The sequence below is a fragment of the Tamandua tetradactyla genome, chromosome X (genome assembly GCF_023851605.1).
Source record: "Tamandua tetradactyla isolate mTamTet1 chromosome X, mTamTet1.pri, whole genome shotgun sequence".
In the NCBI taxonomy this organism is placed as follows: domain Eukaryota; kingdom Metazoa; phylum Chordata; class Mammalia; order Pilosa; family Myrmecophagidae; genus Tamandua; species Tamandua tetradactyla.
In genome coordinates, this window is record NC_135353.1 from 63,681,947 (window position 1) to 63,702,102 (window position 20,156).

The 20,156-nt window shown below is 40.6% G+C and overlaps 1 protein-coding gene across 3 annotated transcripts in view; it reads right to left on the minus strand.

Moving 5' to 3' along the window:
• Positions 1-9,962, minus strand: part of MID2 (midline 2) — a 124,911-nt gene extending 114,949 nt beyond the window's left edge. The window contains exon 1 of one of the 3 annotated variants that reach the window (XM_077146121.1): positions 9,870-9,962. Coding sequence is in view for 2 of the 3 variants with exons in the window: in XM_077146120.1 (XP_077002235.1) it covers positions 9,249-9,252 (4 nt within the window). In the remaining variant the exon portion in view is untranslated. Of the gene's footprint in view, positions 1-9,248; positions 9,427-9,869 lie in introns of those variants that run through there. The other 2 variants (XM_077146120.1, XM_077146122.1) reach the window with 2 other exon arrangements.
• Positions 9,963-20,156: the final 10,194 nt, after the last annotated feature.

The following is a 20,156-nucleotide window of genomic DNA, read 5'->3' on the forward strand; positions in this document are numbered from 1 at the left end:
CAAGGATGTGGAGAAATTGGAACTCTTCTACCTTGCTGATGGGATGTAAAATGATGCAGCTGCTTTGCAAAGCAGTCTGACCATTCCTCACAAGGTTAAACACATAGAGTTACTATATCACCCAACAATTCCACTCCTAGGTATAAACCCAAGGGAATTAAAAAAAAAGGGTGTTCAAATAAGAACTTCACAGAAATCATAGAACCATTAATCATAGTAGCTAAAAAAAAGTAGAAACAATCCAAATGCCTAGCTATTGAAGAGTGGGTAAACAATGGAACAGTATTCAGATATAAGAGGAATGGAGTACTGATAGGAGCTACCACATTGATGACCCTTGAAAACATTATACTAAGTTAAAGAAGCCAGATCAAAAGGGAACACATTGAGTGATTCCAATTATATGAAATGCCCAGAACAGGCAAATCCACAGAGACAGAAGACTAGCAGTTGCCAGGGTTTAGGGGGAGGGGAGAATGGAGTGCTACTACTAATGCATATGGGGTTTCTTTTTGCAACGATGCAAATGCTCCATAATCAGATAGTGGTAATGTTTGCACAACTTTGTGAATATACTGAGAATCACTGAATTATATATTTAAAAAGGGTAAATATTATGGTATATGAGTTATAAATAAATAAACAATCAGATCCAGGTCTGTCTAACTCCAGAGTGTGAAGAGTTAACCAGTATACTATATAGCTATCTGCATATTTATATATTATTTCTAAACTCCTCTGAATTGCTTACTTCTTTCAATTGCTTTTCTAGGTCAGCAATTCCCTCTCTAGGTTTTGCAATACCCTGGGATAGCTCTAATGATCAGTGCCTGTCAGAAAATTCTCAGAACCCCAATTTCTATTCACTTAAAAAATTAAGACTCCTATACACAGAATATTTCTAGTAGGAGGAAGTGGTAGGACAAAAATAAAACAATGGCAGAATTCTGCAACTTCAAAAAGTTTGCAGAATTAGAGAGTGTGCTAAGGGTAAAGACAGGATATGAATCTGATAGAGGGTGACCTTACTGACAGGTAATCATGAAACTTTTGCCAGAAGACACAATATTTTGTTACAAAATACATAGATAGAATGCCTGGGAAGGTAAAACTAATTGCCATATTAAGAAACAAATGTCCACATCCTCAGATACTGATAAGTTCCTTTCCAAGTCATTTTCTTGCTGCAGTGTAGTCAGACTATAGTCATGTACAAGAGGGAAATAAATTATGTATCTTATGTATTTTCCCTTGCTCTATTACAAAACTGTTCCTGTATGGCCTATCTTTACCCTCAACTTCTTTGGTCTGAGGTCCCTGAAAAAAAAGAAGTCAGTGAGAATAAGCTATAGGAATATATTATAAGGCCGTTGAGTAGGTAGAAATAATAAAGAAGAGTTTCAATACAGGTAATTAAGATAAAAAAAATACAATCTACACCTACAAAATGAAAGACTGATTTCAGCATTGTGTTTCAAATCCAGCATTCAGTTAACTGATCAAAGAAAAAAGCCATGATCTGTATTTGGCAGAATTCTATCACTTCAAATATTTGCATAATTAAATGCCAACTTATTTCAGAAGTTAATATTTCATCTACTTTTCATCTTCCAGGTCTATAGAGTATGGCTCTGGGCTCTCCCTATTTCCCTGAGGAGCCACAGCCTCCCCTTCTTCACAGGAAAGCAGTGAGTGTGAAATCAAGCCTGATCTTTGAGCTGTAGATTGAGAAGTTAGCTGAGTTGTAGGTGGTTTTAACAAATTAATATAAAATAAACATTCTTCAGGATATTAACATTTGTTGTCCCAAGGGCTCTTTCTTAAAATACTAGAAATTGTCACCCTGCCTCTGGAAATGAGCAAATGAGTCCTGGGTTAGTCTGATGTTTTCTCAACTGCAAAATATCATTTAAGTTGGACTAGAATCACCAGCTGATCTTTTAAAGATGCTCTCCAGCTCCAATATTCTATTATTCTAAAGTCTTGCTATCTGTTACCACATAGGAAAGATATCTGGGATTATTGTAAACTAGTTCTTGAGAACACAAATCTTATTTGTTATTGTGACTAAAAAAGTTAACACAGGGCGGGCCGCGGTGGCTCAGCGGGCAAGAGTGCTTGCCTGCCGTGCCGGAGGACCCCGGTTCGATTCCCGGCCCCAGCCCATGTAAAAAACAAACAAACAAACAAAATATAATAAAACAAGAAAATGTTTAAAAATGTTTCCCTTTCTTCCTCCCTTCCTTCCTTCTCTGTCTTTCCTTCCTTTCCTCCCTCTCTCTTAAAAAAAAAAAAAAAAAAGTTAACACGTGGTGGGCATTGTCACCAAAGGAACTGGAAATAAAATGCATTAGATTTCCCTTGGCTAAACCAAGGTGTTCAAGTATGGTGGATATTTTTGACTGCTGAACCTCAAAGAAGATATAATGGATGATCTAGATGACAACTGAAGGGGATCAGAGTCCCATGGGAGAATAAACTAATGAGACATCTTTTGGAACTCGAAAGAAGATAACCAAATCCTGGAGCACTATTATTAGGAAAGAACCCCTTGACGCTCAAAAAGAATTATCTGGGAATTATAAAAGGCAACCGATGGCACATAATCTAACTCAACCTGTCTGGATACATCATTTAAACAATCCAAACACAGGGAGCCCAGAATAAGAATTAGGGCCTTTAATTCTGTATAGCTCAATGTAATGCCTGGATACATCCCAGACTAAAGCAGATAATTGCAAAGTCCCTTGAGGGATGGGAGAAAAAATATAGAACTATTAAACTTTACTACCAGGGAAACCCCAATACTGTGTCAAACTTTAGGGGCACCCAAATCAGTAGGCCAAGCCCTTGATCTTGAGGCTTGCTCTTGTGAAGCTTATGTATGTACTGGAGAAGCTTAGCCTACCGATAGGTATGCCTCAGAGTTACTTCTAGAGGACCTCTTTTGTTGCTCAGATGTGGCCTCTCTCTCTCTCTAAGCCCAACTCTGCAACTGAAATCATTGTTCCCCCCAACCCTATGTGGGACTTGACATCCAGTGATGAAAGTTTCCCTGGCGGCATGGGAGATGACTCTCAGGGACGAGGCTGGCCCTGGCACTGTGGGATCAACAATGCCATCCTGACCAAAAGGGGGAAAAGAAGTGTAACAGATAAAATGTCAGTGGCTGAGAGAGTTCAAATAGAGTCGATAGGTTACACTGGAGGTCACTCTTACACAAGCTTATGTTAGACATTGCTAACTATCATAGCTTGCAAACCCGACCAAAACCATTCCTGCCAATCCTAAAGAACACCTAGGGCATTATGTAAGATTCTACAAAGATTTCATGCACTATGGTAACTTTCCAGAAACCTATAATCTCCAGTTGGGTCCCTGTCCCAGATAAATCCTGAAATGCTGAGGGTCCATCCTCTCCAGAACATCAGCTAGTTCCATCCCCCATCCCATATTATCAACAGCCCCTTCCAATGTGAAAAAGTTAGAATGGGCATAGCCCAAACACCCCTAAAGAGTGAGAGAAAGATCAAAGGTGATGGGGGAGCTATACAGAGAAGGTAGAGTTTAACAAATGAGTATGAGTGCTGAATCATTATACTGATTTTTTTTAGTCTACAGTAGCTTAGAGCAGCTAGAAGTAAAAACCTAAAATTGTGGGATTGTAACCCATACCAAACTCTGAAATCTGTTATGCAACTAATTGTTGCTCTGTGCTTTGAAATTCATTGCTTTTTCGTACATGTTATTTTTCTCAAAAAGTTGATTGTGATGATAAATGCACAACTATATGATGATTTTGTGAATCATTGATTGTATAGTTTGAATGATTACATGGTATGTGAATATATAATTTATATCAATTTTAAAAATGCTTAAAAAAAGGCAACCGACTTCTCACCTTACAGGATAAGGATTGAAAATAGAAAAGGCTAGATGGTCAGTAATCATAATTAATCATAATAATCACCCTACATTTGTGTACCATTTTATACCTTTCACGTTGGTTTTCAGGTCAATGTCTCATTTGACCCTCATAATATAGCCTGGATCTCAGTCGAATTAGCTAAGATTTCCTAAGTAAGACATTTAAACTGTTTGGGCCATAGCTTTCTCATCCATCAAATGGAAACAATAATACCTGGCCTACCCATCTCATGGGCTCTTGTGAAGATCAGTTGAGGACAAAATAAAAACTAGCAACTTGCTCTACAGATACAGCTATCATCCTCATACACTGACAGATGAAAGGTACAAAACAACTTATTAAGGAAAGCCATGAACATTTGGAGGACAATCGCATCCTTCCACAAGTTTCTGTAGAGCAAGTTGCTAGTTTTTATTTTGTCCTCAACTGATCTTTCTCTATTCCTTTCTTTTAAGCTTTCATCACACACAGGGAGAGCTCCAGACTGGAGGCTCAATACAGACAGACAGAGAGAGCCAGATCCAGTTGTTCCTTTCTAATGGGTATTTAAAGCCTACTTAATATTTTATAGTATCTGGATTTAATTTAATTATATTTTCTTTACAATAATTAACACCTAAATAGAATCAGTGGGTTTTTATATAATATAATCATCATAAACATTAAAATGAATACCAAAATAGAACTAAAATTCCTAAATCTGCTACAGAAGCAAAATATTAATCTAAGTAACCAAGAAAAAGATTTGTCTAGATAATATATAACTGACAGGAATCCTAAATACAATTCTTAACACCTTTATCTTAATGCAGATTACACTGGCAGTTACAAGGTTAGGAGAACAAATGAGAGCAAGCTTATTTTACCTACTGCTACCAGTGCAGCTTTCCATCTATTCTAAGACTGCTTTTCTCAACCTCTATCATCCAATGAAATATTCGTAAATTTCTAAATATTCAGTGACACACCTGGATGAGCAGTCATCTCTATTTCCACAGAATAAAACTGATAATATATTTATGTAGGGCATGCTATTGAATGTTAGGTTGAGAGGACCTCAAGTTCAGGTCAGAAACAAGAGACAGAGAACAGAGGCTTACTTGAAATCAAGCTTCTCCTCTCCAGGGGAACCTCACGGATCCTAGCAACACTGAACAAAGGGCTATAAAACAAAAGTAAACCATTTTTCTATCTCTGGGCTGTATACCTTCAGAAACCTCACTGGCCTGCATTAACATTGTCTATCATACCCATACATTATGCTCCTATCAGGGAAAATTGTAAATTCTTGGATTGTGCATTTCAGGATTTTAGATTATATAATGGATTTGTTATCAGATTGTCCGGTCTCTGTAAAAGGAAGATCCAGAAACTAGGGGTGCCATTCTTCAACCAGAGGAGCCTGACCTGCAGGAAAGAGACTAAGACAAAGCCCAAGGTCAGGCAGCCAGTTCTGCAGTGAGACAAGAACCCAAGTAGGACAACTCTTACAGATGACACATTGTTAACCCACTTAGGCTGAACGAACATCTAATGTGCATTCAGATGAACCCCATATGGAGAAGGGAATGGTAGGAAGTTGGCACACTACTGGAAACTCCTCCACCATCCACATTCTGAACATCTTATAACATTTAGTGGTCTGAGCAGCTTTTAGGATTTCTAAGGGAAAATGCAATATCTAGAAGATTGAAAAGATTAGATTTGTCTATCATCATGAAGAAGACAGAAAGAAAGAAACAAGTGGATGGAGTCACAAACCTCCAGGGGCTAAGGAAAACTTTTGACAGAATTTTAACTTATGAAAGTGGAGAGAGAAACATATATTGATCCTTGGAGGAGAGGGGAAATAAAAGTAGTATAGCAGTCTGCACAGGAGGATAACTGGAGTTGGAAATTTTTGTCTCAGCACCACCTCATAAGGTCCTCTTGTCTGCTAATGAGACCCAAAACACTGTTTGAGAAACATTTTCCTAGTCTCTTCTGAACACTGCTCAATGATGAACATAATGTTTCTGAGAGACCTGAAATACAGACATTAGAACACATCACCTTGGTACCAAAATTTCATTCAACAAAAAGTAAACAGTTTTGAAATCTCTTAAACTTTCTTATACCCAGTATCAATATAGTACTCCCCATACTTTCATGAAGCAGTGCTCTAAGTCAAGATTGGCAGCTTAAACCAGGAGGCGCTTTGCAAACACAGCCCTTCATTTTCCCCTTTGCACAGAAGAGTGGACAAAAAATTTAATGCTAAATAGAAATGGAGCACACCAGGCCTCCACTAGACTCAGTTCCATAGCCTAAAAGCTAGGAAGTTATCAAGATCCAGTTAGATTGAATGACAGACACACACAAGGCCAAACAGATACCTCCAGAGCCATTTGAGATACTTTCTGTGCCTCAACCTTATCTTCACCTCTATTTTTTTTAAACATGGGCAGGTACCAGAATGGCAGGCGAAAACCCTGCCACTGGGCCACCGTTGCCCTCTTCACCTCTTTTTAAAAGCTCTGTGTCCCTTTTGGGAAAGAGGAAACTGGAGCACAGAGGGATGGGGTGAAAAGATGACATTCTCTCCTCTCTACCAAGCCAGTGAGGTTTGCTGAGTGGTAAAGACATACTCCTTCTGTAGTTTCCTTCTCAATTGTTATAGCGTCAGCAGATTTTATGGGAGGAGGGATGAGAGAATGAACAGGCTCACTACCCAGAGCAATTTTTGGAGACAATTATGAGACTCCACCAGCTCTGTGTTAGGATCTGCAAGTCAGAGCAAGTTGCCCTTCACTTAGAGGAGGGATTAACTAAACCAATTTCATTTAAATCAATTTGTACTGTTCAGATGATATGTTCATGAAACAACCAAGTCATTGATTTGTGGCAACACTTCCCAGAGGAGGCCTTGCAAGGTACAATATAATAGATGAGAATTCTAGTAGTCATGGAAGTAAATGGGAAGGAAACAATCACCCCTTCATATGGCTAGCCTCTACCCCTACCCTCCATAGTTCCTCCCTTTCCCAATCCTGGAGCTGCAAGTATGAAAGTAGGCCTCAAATAAGCAAGAAGCCAAAACATTGGGCCAAGCCTGGGGCCTCAGTGCAATCAGCACAGGACTCTGCACATTGTAGGTGCTTAATAAATATTGACTCACTGTTGCTAGATACTAACTTATATAGCCATGTCTAAAATTACTTATGCCATTTTTTTTCAGCAGAATTTAAGATAACTTAAAATAATCACCATTACTCTGTACACCTAGTTTTAGTTTTCATTCAGTTGTATGCTTACTGAAAAAAAAAAACAGACTTAAACATAACTACAATCAGAGATTTGGCTCTCAGGGTAGCTGCTATGACAAGCTAAAGTTTCCAGTAAACTAGAGTTTCTGATATTCCTAGTCAATCCACCATTCCAATACAAGGTAAATGAAGTACTTTCTTTGAAAAGTATAATGTTGAGGGTTTATAGAAACCTTTCATCTTCAAAGGACCAAGTCAAGACTCACAATACCCCAGCACACAACTTTATGCCTTTTACACAAGTGCACCGACTATGAAAGAAAGGTCATAGGAATGCCCTAAAGCCATAAGGTCAATGCAACATCAGATTTGGGATGAATTCTCTGATATACTTGGCTCCTAGGCCTGTATTTCAACCACATAAATCAACTTGTGAAGAACAATCAGGAGAAGCCTAATTCATATTATATATCTCTGTTAATGCCAGAGACCCAGGTTCAATCCCTGGAGCCTGTCCAGGCCAAAAAAAAATAGAAAATAAAAATGAAAAAATATATCTCTGTTAAGTGATTGGTCAGGAATACATATATATATATATATATATATATATATATATATATATATCTTTTATATATATATAATAAAATAGCAAAAGTTCTTCCCTCCTCAGAACAGTGATAAGTGAAGAGCAAGTGGAAAGGGGGATATAGTGTTGGGAGAGGTACCCAGCTGGAGTGGAGCAGCAGTGCTTTCAGGGCAGAAAAGAAGTAGGGAGAGGGATTTCCAATTCAGACACCACCACCCCCTTCTATTGGAGCATTGCCAGAGAACTGATTAGAGAACTAGAAGAGGACTCTGTGGGGTTAAAGGCAGCCCTCATGGGTCCAATTTGAGAATCAGACGAATATCAACCAACACACAGCACTTGTCTATTTACACAGCTTCCAATATATTTCTTTTTTAAGGGTCTCTCCCTTTTGTTTTAACCTCAGAAACATAAAACCGTTACTACCCCAACGTCAGAAATACTGAAAATGGCAAAGAGATTGAGAAGCAAAAGGCTGCACAGCTGGGAGGTTACTAGAGTGCACAGGTTGATGGGGAAAGGCTGAGGGGTGGGGTGGGAGCATATGGGAGATTTGAAGTGGGTGGGTAGATGTGCGACAACGTGGAAAGAAGGTGAGTGAGCGTGGTGGGTAGGGGAGTGTGGAAGAGGGAAAGCGAACAACCCAGCGACCATAGAATCCCAATTTCCTGCTCTGAGAAGAAATGCCTCCGAAAAATAATTTCGCGCTGCACACGAAGGGCTAAGTAACCTAAACCTTATCATCAACAAATAATGTTTCTGTAAATCTACTCCACCGCTATTTACTTAATTCTTAGGAGACAGGAATGTTAAAACCCCACGTCTCCCCAGTCAGTCGCAGTCTGTCTTGCGGACATATGTAAGTTTTTCCTCTCCCCGGTAAAGCTGGTTTCACAGCTAGGCCAGAAATAATTAGCCACCCATACAGAGACTAGATGATTGCTCCTCTGGCAGAAGAGGGATTAAGTTTCGCCGGGCCTTCCCACCACCAGGATGTCCTCAGCATTTCGGACTGCTGCGGCAGCCACCGCGGGGCAACCAGCTGTCTGAGGGACGCCGCCGGGGCCGAGGAGGCTGCAGACAGCGGGAGCGTGGGAAGGCGGCTCTGCCCTTTCCCAGACTCGCGCCCAGGCGCCGGAGGCTGCGGGATGGCGGGGTGGGGGCGCTTCACTGCCCGCTCCGGGCCGATCCGGCTGCGCGGGAGGCCTCGGGCCGCCCCCACCCGCACCCGGGAGTGCAAACTCCAGTCCCAGGAGAGCAAGGGCAGGAGCCTGGGCCCCAGCGGTGCAACGGAGAGTCAGGGCCGGGCCGGGGCCGCGCCGCTGCCGTGAGCCTCGCGGGCCGGGTCACCCCGCCCCGCCGAGCATCCGAGCCCTCAGCCCGGGCCGGGCCGGGCCACCGCGGCACCTGAGGCGCGCCAAGAGCCCGGGAGCTCTGCGCAGGCGGCGGCGCTCCACCCCTGGGGCCGCGGCGAGGGGGCGCATTTTACCCATAGCTTTGCCAGGTGCCAGCCATCTCCTCGGCGCCACTGAGGGCGCTCGGCGCTCGCCTCCCTCCGCAGCGAGCTGGCTCCGGCTTCGGCCCAAGTCCCTGGCCGCTGCCGCCACTGCTCTAGGCCGCCGCCCGCCTTCGCCGCCTTCGCCAATGCCGCCGCCGCTGCCGCGCAGCAGCCGAGATCCGCCCGCCCCGCGCGCCCCGCCCGTGACAGCACGGCGGCCGCGACGCTGCAGCGGTTGGGTCTCCCAAGCCAAAGTTAAAGAGTTTTCGCCCCCTCAGCCCACAGGCAGCACCATGACACCACGGCAGCACCACACTGTCATTTCCGCCGCCGCAGAGGGAAAAAAAAAGGCAATCCCTTCGAAAAGGGGGGTAGAGTGCGGGCAAACAGGGTTGGGCTGACGCCCGGAGGGAGGTCTGGGAAGAACCTGGCAGGAGGGCCGCTCAGCCACCTTCCCGGGCTCACCTTCCTCCGCCCCTGCCGCTCCCAGCTTCCCCAGCCCCTCCTCTGGAGGCACGTTTACATGTTTTCTCCCCTGGCAGGAGTGACCGGAGAAACCTGAGCAAGGAAAGGCAGCGGGGTGGGTGGGGTTCGGGTTACTACTGTACCTACCAGCTGATTCCAGCAGCCTTTTCTCCAGCGCCCTGTCATCTTGAAGGAAGACACACCGAGAGGGGCCCAAGCAGGCGCGTGTGCGTGTGTGTGTGTGTGTGTGTGTGTGTGTGTGTGTGTGTGTGTGTATGAGAGAGAGAGAGAGAGAGAGAGAAAGCGCAGAATGTGTGAGGAATATAAAAAGAAGACTATGGCCAAACTCTTCTCCTACCCACCACCACCCTGGACCCACAAACACCCAGATCAGAACAAGAAAAAGGATGTTGCAATAGGCATTAAGAAGAAAGTGCCTGGGTCCAACCGCATAGGTTCTCGGGTGAAGCCACCCTTTGCAAAGTTAACTATAGAGTAAAACAAAAATAGTGGAGGAGACAGAAAAGGGCAGACAATTGAAGGAAACCCAACCCCTCTTTCTTTTTACAAAGGGAGAATGGCTGTTTTATTGGCCTTGGGCAGAAGTTGTGGGGATGGATTAAAGAAAGCCACCAGAGCAAATAAAATAAAGTAGGGTTGCTTTTTGTTTGTGAGTGTTTTTTTTTTTGCACCTTCAAATCCTTGACCATCAAAACAAGAGTTTACAAGGGGACAGATGCCAGCTCTTCAAGTATTCAATATCCTTGATAAGCTAATTGGCCCACCTGGAAGCCAGGGCATCCCGTTGGTCTGGAGTCAGATTCTCTACTATCATTGGCTCAGCTGCCTCACTCACGGCATAGATGGAAGAGGGAAAGAGTAGGAGGCCACAAAAAACTTGGTCTTAACATGGGAGAAAATGGAGAAAGAAAGGAGCAAATGAGAGTTAATATGCACAAACACACACACACACAGAGACTTCTCATTACTATGCATGGGAACAAGTCCAGAAAAATTAACTTAGCTCTGGGTGTATCCATCACGGAACCAATAGTAATCAGCCAACACCCCTGTTAAACAATGTACTAGAGAGTACTGAGGTGGAAACAAGACAAAAATCACAGCCAAGCTATCCTGATGAAAGTCTGGCCCAAGAGAAGTAAAAGTTGAGTCAGACTAAAGCAAAAAATGCTTACTTGGTACAAAATTTATATTTTGACTACTGCAGTTCCTAATATAACTTATGTGAACAACTTAATTGAACACCATAAGTACATAGAACCTTGAGTAGGGCATAAGATTTTGTAGGTTTGTCCAGAGTGATGCCCCAATAAATCCCAGAGTGATTTGAACACTGAGTAAAAAGTATTTTCAAAGTCCCCTTGGAGGAATGGTGAGAAAGGAGGAAAATTCAACTTCCCCAAGTGGAGAGTTCTTGATATTCTCACAAGCAGTGGGGAAAACCAAAGCAATAGGCTGAGCCCCCAATCTTGGGGTTTGTTCATATGAAACTTAACCCCAAATAGGAAAAGCCAAGCCTACTTAAAATTAGGCCTAAGAGTCACCCTCAAGAAAACCTCTTTCGTTGGTCAGATGTGGCCTCTCTCTCCAGTCAACATAACAAGCAAACTCACGGCCCTTCCCTTGGCTACATGGGACATGACTCCCAGGGGTGTGGACCTTCTTGGCAACGTGGGGCAGAAATCCTAAAATGAGCGGAGACTCAGCATCAAGGGATTGAGAAAACCTTCTTGACCAAAAAGGGGGAAGAGTGAAATGAGACAAAATAAAGTGTCAATGGCTGAGAGATTCCAAACAGAGTCTATGCATTAAATAGATATCACCTTGTTAGTCAAGATGTAATGGAGAGGCTGGAGGGAACTGCCTGAAAATGTAGAGTTGTGTTCCAGTAGCCATGTTTCTTGAAGATGATTGTATAATGATATAGCTTTCACAATGTGACTGTGTGATTGTGAAAACCTTGTGTCTGATGCTCCTTTTATCTACCTTATCAACAGATAAGTAAAATATACAGAATAAAAATGAATAATTTTTATTTTCATTAGGGGGAACAAATGTTAAAATAAATTTAGCAGATTGAAATGCTAGTGATCAATGATATAGCTTTCACAATGTGACTGTGTGATTGTGAAAACCTTGTGTCTGATGCTCCTTTTATCTACCTTATCAACAGATGAGTAAAACATATGGAATAAAAATAAATAATAGGGGGAACAAATGTTAAAATAAGTTTAGATTGAAATGCTAGTGATCAGTGAAAAGGAGGGGTAAGGGGTATGGTATGTATGAATTTTTTCTGTTGTCTTTTTATTTCTTTTTCTGAATCAATGTAAATGTTCTAAGAAATGATCATGATGATGAATATGCAACTATGTGATGATACTGTGAATTATGAATATATATTTTAAATGGAATGATCATAAGTTAAGAATGTTTGTGTTTCTTTGTTATATATTTTTAAAAACTTAAAAATTAATAAAAGATTTTTAAAAAGAATGTGTTTGTTTCTTGTTATATATATGTTTATATTTGTGTTCTAGTTTGCTAGCTGCCAGAATGCAATATACCAGAAATGGGATGGCTTTTTAAAAAGGGGAATTTAAAAAGTTACAAGTTTACAGTTCTGAGGCCATGAAAATGCCCCAATTAAAGCAAGTCTATAGACATGTCCAATCCAAGGCATCCAGGGAAAGATACCTTGATTCAAAAAGGCCAATGAAATTCAGGGTTTCTCTCTCAAATGGAAGGGGATATGGCAAACATGGTCATGGTTTCTCTCCCATCTGGAAAGGCACATGGCAAGCATGGCATCATCTGCTAGCTTCCTCCGCAGGTTTCCTGGTTCATGAAGCTCCCCATGAGGCATTTTTCTTCTTCATCTCCAAAAGTTGCTGGCTGGTGGACTCTCTGCTTTGTGGTTCTGTGGTATTTTGCTGTGGCTTTCCTGTGGCTGTCATCATTCTCTGCTCTCTCAGAATCTCCTCTTTTATAGGATTCCAGTAAATTACTCAAGACCCACATAGAATGGGTGGAGACACATCTCCATCTAATCAAGTTTAATACCCACAGTTGATTGAGTTACATCTCCATGGAGATGACCTAATCAAGTTTCCAACCTATAGTACTGAATAGGGATTAGAAGAAACCATTGTTCTCACAAGATTGATTAGGATTAAGACATGGCTTTTCTAGGGTACATAAATCCTTTCAAATCTGCACAATATGTATATATAAAACAATCTCTGAGATACTGTTAAATGAAAAAAGGAAAGTGCAGATCTATGCATGGTTTGCTACTAGTGTAAAAAGAAAGGGGGGTAGATATGTCCCTGTATACTTGTATATGCATAGACTCTTCTACAAAGGTACTTAAGAAACTGAATGACTGGTTGCCTGGGGGATCAAGCATAGGAGGGAGAAATACTTTACATTATATATGTCCTTTTGTATTGTTTGAATTTTTTTATACTGTGCATGTATTACCTTTTCAAAAAATTAAATAGAAGAAGGAGATATATAGAACAAATACAGATTATCCTATCTATGCAAAAATATTCTTATATGTGCAGGTAAATGCATAGAAAATAACCTGGGGGCACACTATAAACAGTGTGAGCCTGGAATTGGGGTGGGTGTTGAGAGGTCTTTCACTTTTTATTCAATATATTTTGTAACCATTTGAATATTCTACAATAAGAATTTATTCATGTATCCCTTTTGTAGTTTTTTTAAAATCAAGAAAAAGGTATTTCTCAAAAAAAAATGTTGAACCCAAAGTTGAGTCAGAAGTCAATTGATTCCTGTGAATTATTTTTCAACCTCATTTGATCTGATCTCCCACAGAAAGGTGGTGAATTTTCTAAAATATAAAGAAGTTACAGCTTTTCTTATGGACAATACTCACCACCACAGCCACCACTCCCCTCCATATACACACACAAGAAAGCTAGATAGCTCCTGGCAGAACTGGTAGTAGAGAAGATTTGCTTTTAATGGCTTTTATTGTCCTATAGAAACCACCCTACCCCTCACTTTTTAGCAGTCTCCCCTCCATCTGGGCTTCCACTGCTTTCAAGCAAGTCTCGGCTTACCAGAGCTCTATACTGATACCCTAACTCCATCTACTTTCCCCAGGCAACAATCTATATTCGGAACCTTTCCTTTCCCTCTTCAAAATTTACCTGCTTCTGTGTCCCTTTCACACAGGATCTTACTAAGTGGTTAAGCAATTCAATCAACTAATGTGAACTAAGATGCTTATAGTTCATTCATTCCCCCTTAGAAAATATTCAGATTTTAACAGAGGCCTTCAATGTAGTAAATCAAAGGAATGACTAATAGTATAGGGGGGGTGGAAGGGGGTGGGGAGGTTTTGCTAATCACATCACATAAGCCGCTGCTTTGAAAATATCCCCACTTTCAGTGGTTTTATGAAAATTACACACTGTAAACTTATTAAAGTAAATGTTTTGTATCTGGCAGGAGATGCAAAATTGGCTGGGAGTACGTGGAAAAATTATTTGTTTATAATTATTTAATGGTTACCTTTGTATGTAACATATTTTGATCCTACTAACAAAATAAACCTTGCTCATGAAAAAAGACTTTTGATAGATTCAGCATGAGGTGTTTAATTGAATTAATCAGAGGCAGGCTTACCACACCACAGGCCTACAGTATGAAAGAGACAGCTCAGGGGCTACTTTTTCCAGCTAAGAATGTGGTGGTGGGGCGGTGGGGGGCAACTGACTCCAGAAACATGCTATAGAGAGAAGCACAGAGACCAGTGCTTCAGAAGGAAAAATGACAGAAGGGTAATTTTGTGGCAAGAGGGAATAGTTGCTTCTGCAGAAGGGAACCTATTTCATATTGTTCTCAAAAGAAGCTGCTAGTTGTCTGAAATCCAAAGAGGTTGATCAAGGGCTTTGCTAACCAGGGTTTTCTGGACAGGATGGTGAGAAGAAAATCATTTTTGGCATGGTTTCATCAATAGGACATTGTTTTAAACCTTGTTATGAATGGGCCATGTAGGCTGCTTAAGAGAGAGTGGTTCAAAATAAGTATGCTCCCAGTATGGAGAGATGGCAGGCTTCTGGTACTTTTTATTCTCCTTTGATCTATAGTTTGGGATTGCATATCAATTTTGTAATTCATTTGAATTGTTGTATTTTTTACACTAGACATGCATGTTTCCTATCTATATTACCTCTGCAAAATATTTTCTTGGAGTTGTAATTAGTCTTCAGGCCCAAGCCCAAACAACTATTGACCATGTCTTCTGAATCAGCAGCACCAGATCACTTGGAATCTCACTTCAACGACAACATATCCTCCCGGTTTTCCTCCGATCTCAGTGGCTGTTCCTCTGGCTCTGTGACTCGCTCCTCCAGCTCTCTAACCTCTAAAGATAGCAGGACACAGTCCTTAGCTCTTTTCTCCAACTACTCCCACGCCCTAGGTCACCTCCTCTAGTCCCATCATTTTAAATACAATCAATATGCTGATGGATTCTAATTTTATCTCTCCAGTCCAGACCTCTCCACAGGAGAGATATCCATCTGAGCGTTTTTACATCTTGACCTAGCTATCTCACAGCTCAACTTTAATAGGACCAAAAGAAAATTTTAAGTCTCTACTCTTCCCCCCTCTTCTCCATCTCAATAAATGGCACCAATCAACTGCTTAAACAGATACTGGGATGTTATCTTTGACACCTCCTTCTCTCCATTGTCTAGTCCAGCATCAAGTCTTGTTTTAGCCTCCCACTTTCACTTTTGCCTCCTTGTACTCAATACTGCAGCCAAAGCGATTTTTTTTACATGGAAATCTGATCATTTTAACTTCTTGCTTAAAACCCTTTGATCTCCTCTCATTGCCATTGAAGTAGAATTCAAATTACTTAATGTGTTCTGTAAGACCTGGCATTTGCTGGCTCCTGCCTACCCCTTCAAACTTCTCCTGTCCCACTCTTGCCACTGCTCACTACACTAGCCTTCTGTCACTCTTTAAATCACAACAAGCAGTTGGCTACCCCAGGAACTGCATATTCTCTTCCTTCTGCTGGACTCCTCTTTCTTCCAATCATCGCATGATCATCCAGCTTCCTCTCTCAGATTGTCACCTCCTCAGAGAAGCCGTCCCTTACTACCTTATCTAACCCCTCCCCATTATTCTCTAATATAGTACACTATTTATTTCCTTCAGGCACTTATTATCTAAAATTTTCATGTCCCCTACACACACATGCACATGAATATACAATCCAAGAGAGCAAAAATCTTGTCTGTCTCCATTACTGGTGTGTCTCCAACAACTAGAACAGATTGGCTTGTAGGTGCTAATATTTGCTTGGTGAAGGGCAATAAGCAGAGAAAAGAGTGTGATCTAGAAATGATCTTCAACCTTGATGAAGGTTCACTCTAATCTTCAATCTGCAATGAGAATATCATGCATGGAAAGGATTTCTTAGCAGAACTAGGGTAGTTCTAAGGTAGGCGCATTCTAGAAGTTCAGACACATTACTCGAGGCCTCAACTGCCTAAATACCAGCAGTTCTCAAACTGACTTAAGAAATACCAGTGCCCTTTTAAAATATTAATTGGGGTTTCAAGAGAAAAAATGGATATTTTGTCAAATAAGTTTAGAAAATGCTATATATTGAATTTCCCTCATAGCACACATTAGCATATTAAGGCTTAAGAAATTCTGCTAGAAATAAAAAAATATTTCATCTTTGTTTAGCATTTCACAAACATATTTGAAGCTAGAACTTTTATATTCTACTCACCTATTAATATCTCACAGGGCACTAATGTCTCTCAAAATACAGCTTTGAAAACACTGCCATATATATATTAATCAGTTAATTTAAGATTCACAACAATAAATTCAAACTCAAAGATACCAGTGAGATGAGGTAGAGTGGGATTCAAGCTCAAAGTAGGGCAACCACTGGAGATAGCGTGTTCTGTTAATACCAATCGTTAAAAAGGTACTGGTCTATGATGGGTTGAAAGTGCTGCTTTACAATAGTTCAAATCTCCCAGCCTGAATGAATTACCCCCTATGCTACTGAGAACTTGAAAATAAGATCAGTGAACCACTGTCAGTGATCCTTGAGAAATTGTACAGAATGGGAGAAGTATCGTTATTAGATCCCCCAAAGACTAGAAATGAACAGTTTTCAAAAGTGGAAAGAAAGTGGATTTTGCAATCCACACACCAGGGAGTTTAATGTTGATCTGAGGCAAGATTCATACCATTCTTTCTCTCATCCACTTCAGTACTTCTTTCTGTTTCTTGAATTTTCCCAGCTCCTGACTGCCTAGAGCACTTGCATTTGCCATTCCTTCTGCCTAAAGCGGGTATTAGAAAACTTTTTCTGCAAAAGACCAGACAGTGAATATTTTAGACTTTGTGGGCCAAATGGTCCCTGTAACAACCACTTAACTCTGCTATTGTAAAGCAAAAACAGCCATATACAAAACACAAACAATAAAACTATGTTTAAAAAAATATCTTGCTGCAGTCTATCAGTTTTCACCCAAGGGCCATATTGTAGACCGCTAGCCTGGAAGGTGCTGCCCTGTGATCATTACATTGCTAATTTATTTCTGTTATCCAGAATTCAGCTGAAACATCATTGTCTTTGATTATGCCTCTAATCTAAAGGACCACTCAGTTACTTGCTTTCAAATCTCCCTATTTTAATGATCTCCATTGCACCTATCACCAACTGACATTTTCTTGTTTATTGGCTTGCCACCCCATGCATAAAAGAATAATATCTTACATTTACGGTGCTTTTGTATGTTCCAAGCACTGCACTAAGCTCTTTACATTATTAACTCCTTTAATCCTGATAATAACCTCCTGGCAATAATACTTATAGGTCCCATTATATAGATAAATAAACTAAGCCTGAGACATTACATAACTTGTCCAAAGCCATACAGTTTAGCAGCTGGTGGTTCCAGCATTTGGACCTAGGCCCATAAGCATTACACTGTATTGCCTCTCAATTATAAAAGATACACAAGAGCAAAATTTTGTCTATTTTGTTTATTAATGAACATAGAACAGAGCCTAGAATAATACCTGGTGCATAGCGGGTGCTCATTAAATATTTTCCAATTTAATAAAAATTCTAGGACACTGAGATTGTTAAAGGGAGACAATGTTCAGTAAGAATGAATCAGATTAACCTGATTTCTTCATATGATGAAGCTAATAGATAGGGAGAACAGAGAAGTGAGTATAGAATTTGGAATGCCTTTCCATTTTAGAAAAGAATTAAACAAGGTCTTTCCTGAAACTCATATTTTATTAGACCTTTCAGTGTCATTTAGCATGGTTGTTTTTTCCTTTTATTTTGGTTATCATGACACCACATTTTTCTATTTCCCTTCAAATCTCTATGATTATCCTATTTTTTCCTTCATGTGATCCTCTTTCTCTACAGCCCCTAAAATGTGGATGTTCCCCAGGGTTCTATCTTCCATCCTTAGCTCTTCTCACTTTCCAAATTTTCCCAGATTGTCTCAGAATTTCCATTTTTACCTTCATGATGGTAACATCCAAATTTATATCTCTGAGCAAGAACTTTACCCCAAGCCTGAAAAATCTCACCAAACTCATTATCTCTTCCCAAACCCATTATTTTTCTTCTGTTCCCTGCCTCAATTGATAACATCACCCAATCACTCCTATACCAGAAACTTGAAAGCCATTTTTGCCTTCTCACTCTGTCTCATCCCCCAAATCTAAACATTGACCCAGTGGTGATGATTTTACTCCCCAAATTTTTCTCAACTGATCACACACCTAGTAGCTGTATCCAACTCTTAGATCATCTCCTGACTCCAGTTTTGACCCTATCCAACTCTCCACACAGCTACCAGACGTAGCTTTTAAAAACGCAAACATGATCATATAATGCTCATTGCCTATAAGATGGAGCCCAAGCTACATCAGGACTGTGAAAAGCTCCTCAAACTTGCCAACTTCATCCCTTGCAACTCATTCACTCGCAGCTAATGTTCCAGCAACACTAAACTGCTTAAAGTGTTGCAATTCTCCATATAAACACTTCTATGCCTTCACTCATGCTGTAACCTCTGCGTTGATGCCCATACCCTCTACCACTAACTCCCCCATTGCCTGGCAGACTTCTTGTCATCCTGTGAGATTCAACTGAGTCATCATCCCCTCAAGGAATGCTTCCCTCAACATGACCTTTTATTGTACTTCCAAGGCCTACTCAACTTGCCTCTAGCAGAGCGCTTGTCCAGCTGTATTCTTCCTGTCTGTTCACATGCCTATATACCCCTTTACACTAGAAGCTCCCTGAGAGCAGGGGCTATGCCTTATTCAAAGGTGTATCCATAGTGCCATACACAGTACCTAAAATATAGTAAGAATTCAAATTTTGCTTGACAAATCAGCTACTTTGCTGCCACAATACACTGTTGGCTTATTGAGTTGACTAATAATTACACCCTTAATACTTTTGCTTACAAATAATTATCACATAGTGTAGTAATCAAAATGATAGACGTAAAACAAAAGAATAGAAGAGGGGCAGCTAACTTGGCCTGAGAGGTAAGAGGGATAAGGGAAGGGGAGCTATAAAAAAATACATTAATTCAAATATAGGCTGCAGTAATAGAGATGGAGTATTTGGAACCAGGGAAGTGATAGTGTGGGTCTATTCTACATGGCCAAACTATACCCAGGCAACATTTCAATTTTGCTGGGGTAAGTTGGGTTGTTTAATAAATGCCAAATGTGGAGTGGAAATTAAGCCAAATCTTAGGAATGGTTAAAGGAACAGGGAATGTTTTGCCAGGGTAAGGGAAGACTGTGAGGAACTTGATGGTCTTCTTCAAATATTTGAAGGGCTTTCATGGAGCAGAAGGAGCAGATTTGTTCTGTGTAAGCCCCAATTATGGAAGATACAAGAGGAAAGAAATGTTTCTTTATATTGAATGGAAGCCTAATAGTCATACAATCCAAAGATAAAATAAGCTGCTGTGGGAGTTAGCAAACTCATCACTGGAGGTGAACATAAAAGCTTGAAGTCTATTTGTCAGATAGAATAATAGTAATGGCAACCACCCTTACATTGATTTGAGCATACCAATTTCAAAAAGATGTTTGTGAGAAGTTGGGGATACTTGAATGCTGATTGAATATTGGATTATATTAAGAATTTCATGTTAAATTTTAGGTACAAGTAATGGTATAATGGTTATATTAGAAAAGAACCCTCATTGTTCAGAGATATGCACTGAATGTTTACAGGGGAAGTGACATAGGTATCTAGTATTTGCTTTAAAATAATCCAGAAGAAGAAGCAATGGGTTGGTGTACAGATGAAACAAGATGGGCCTTGTGTTGATACGTTTATTTTTA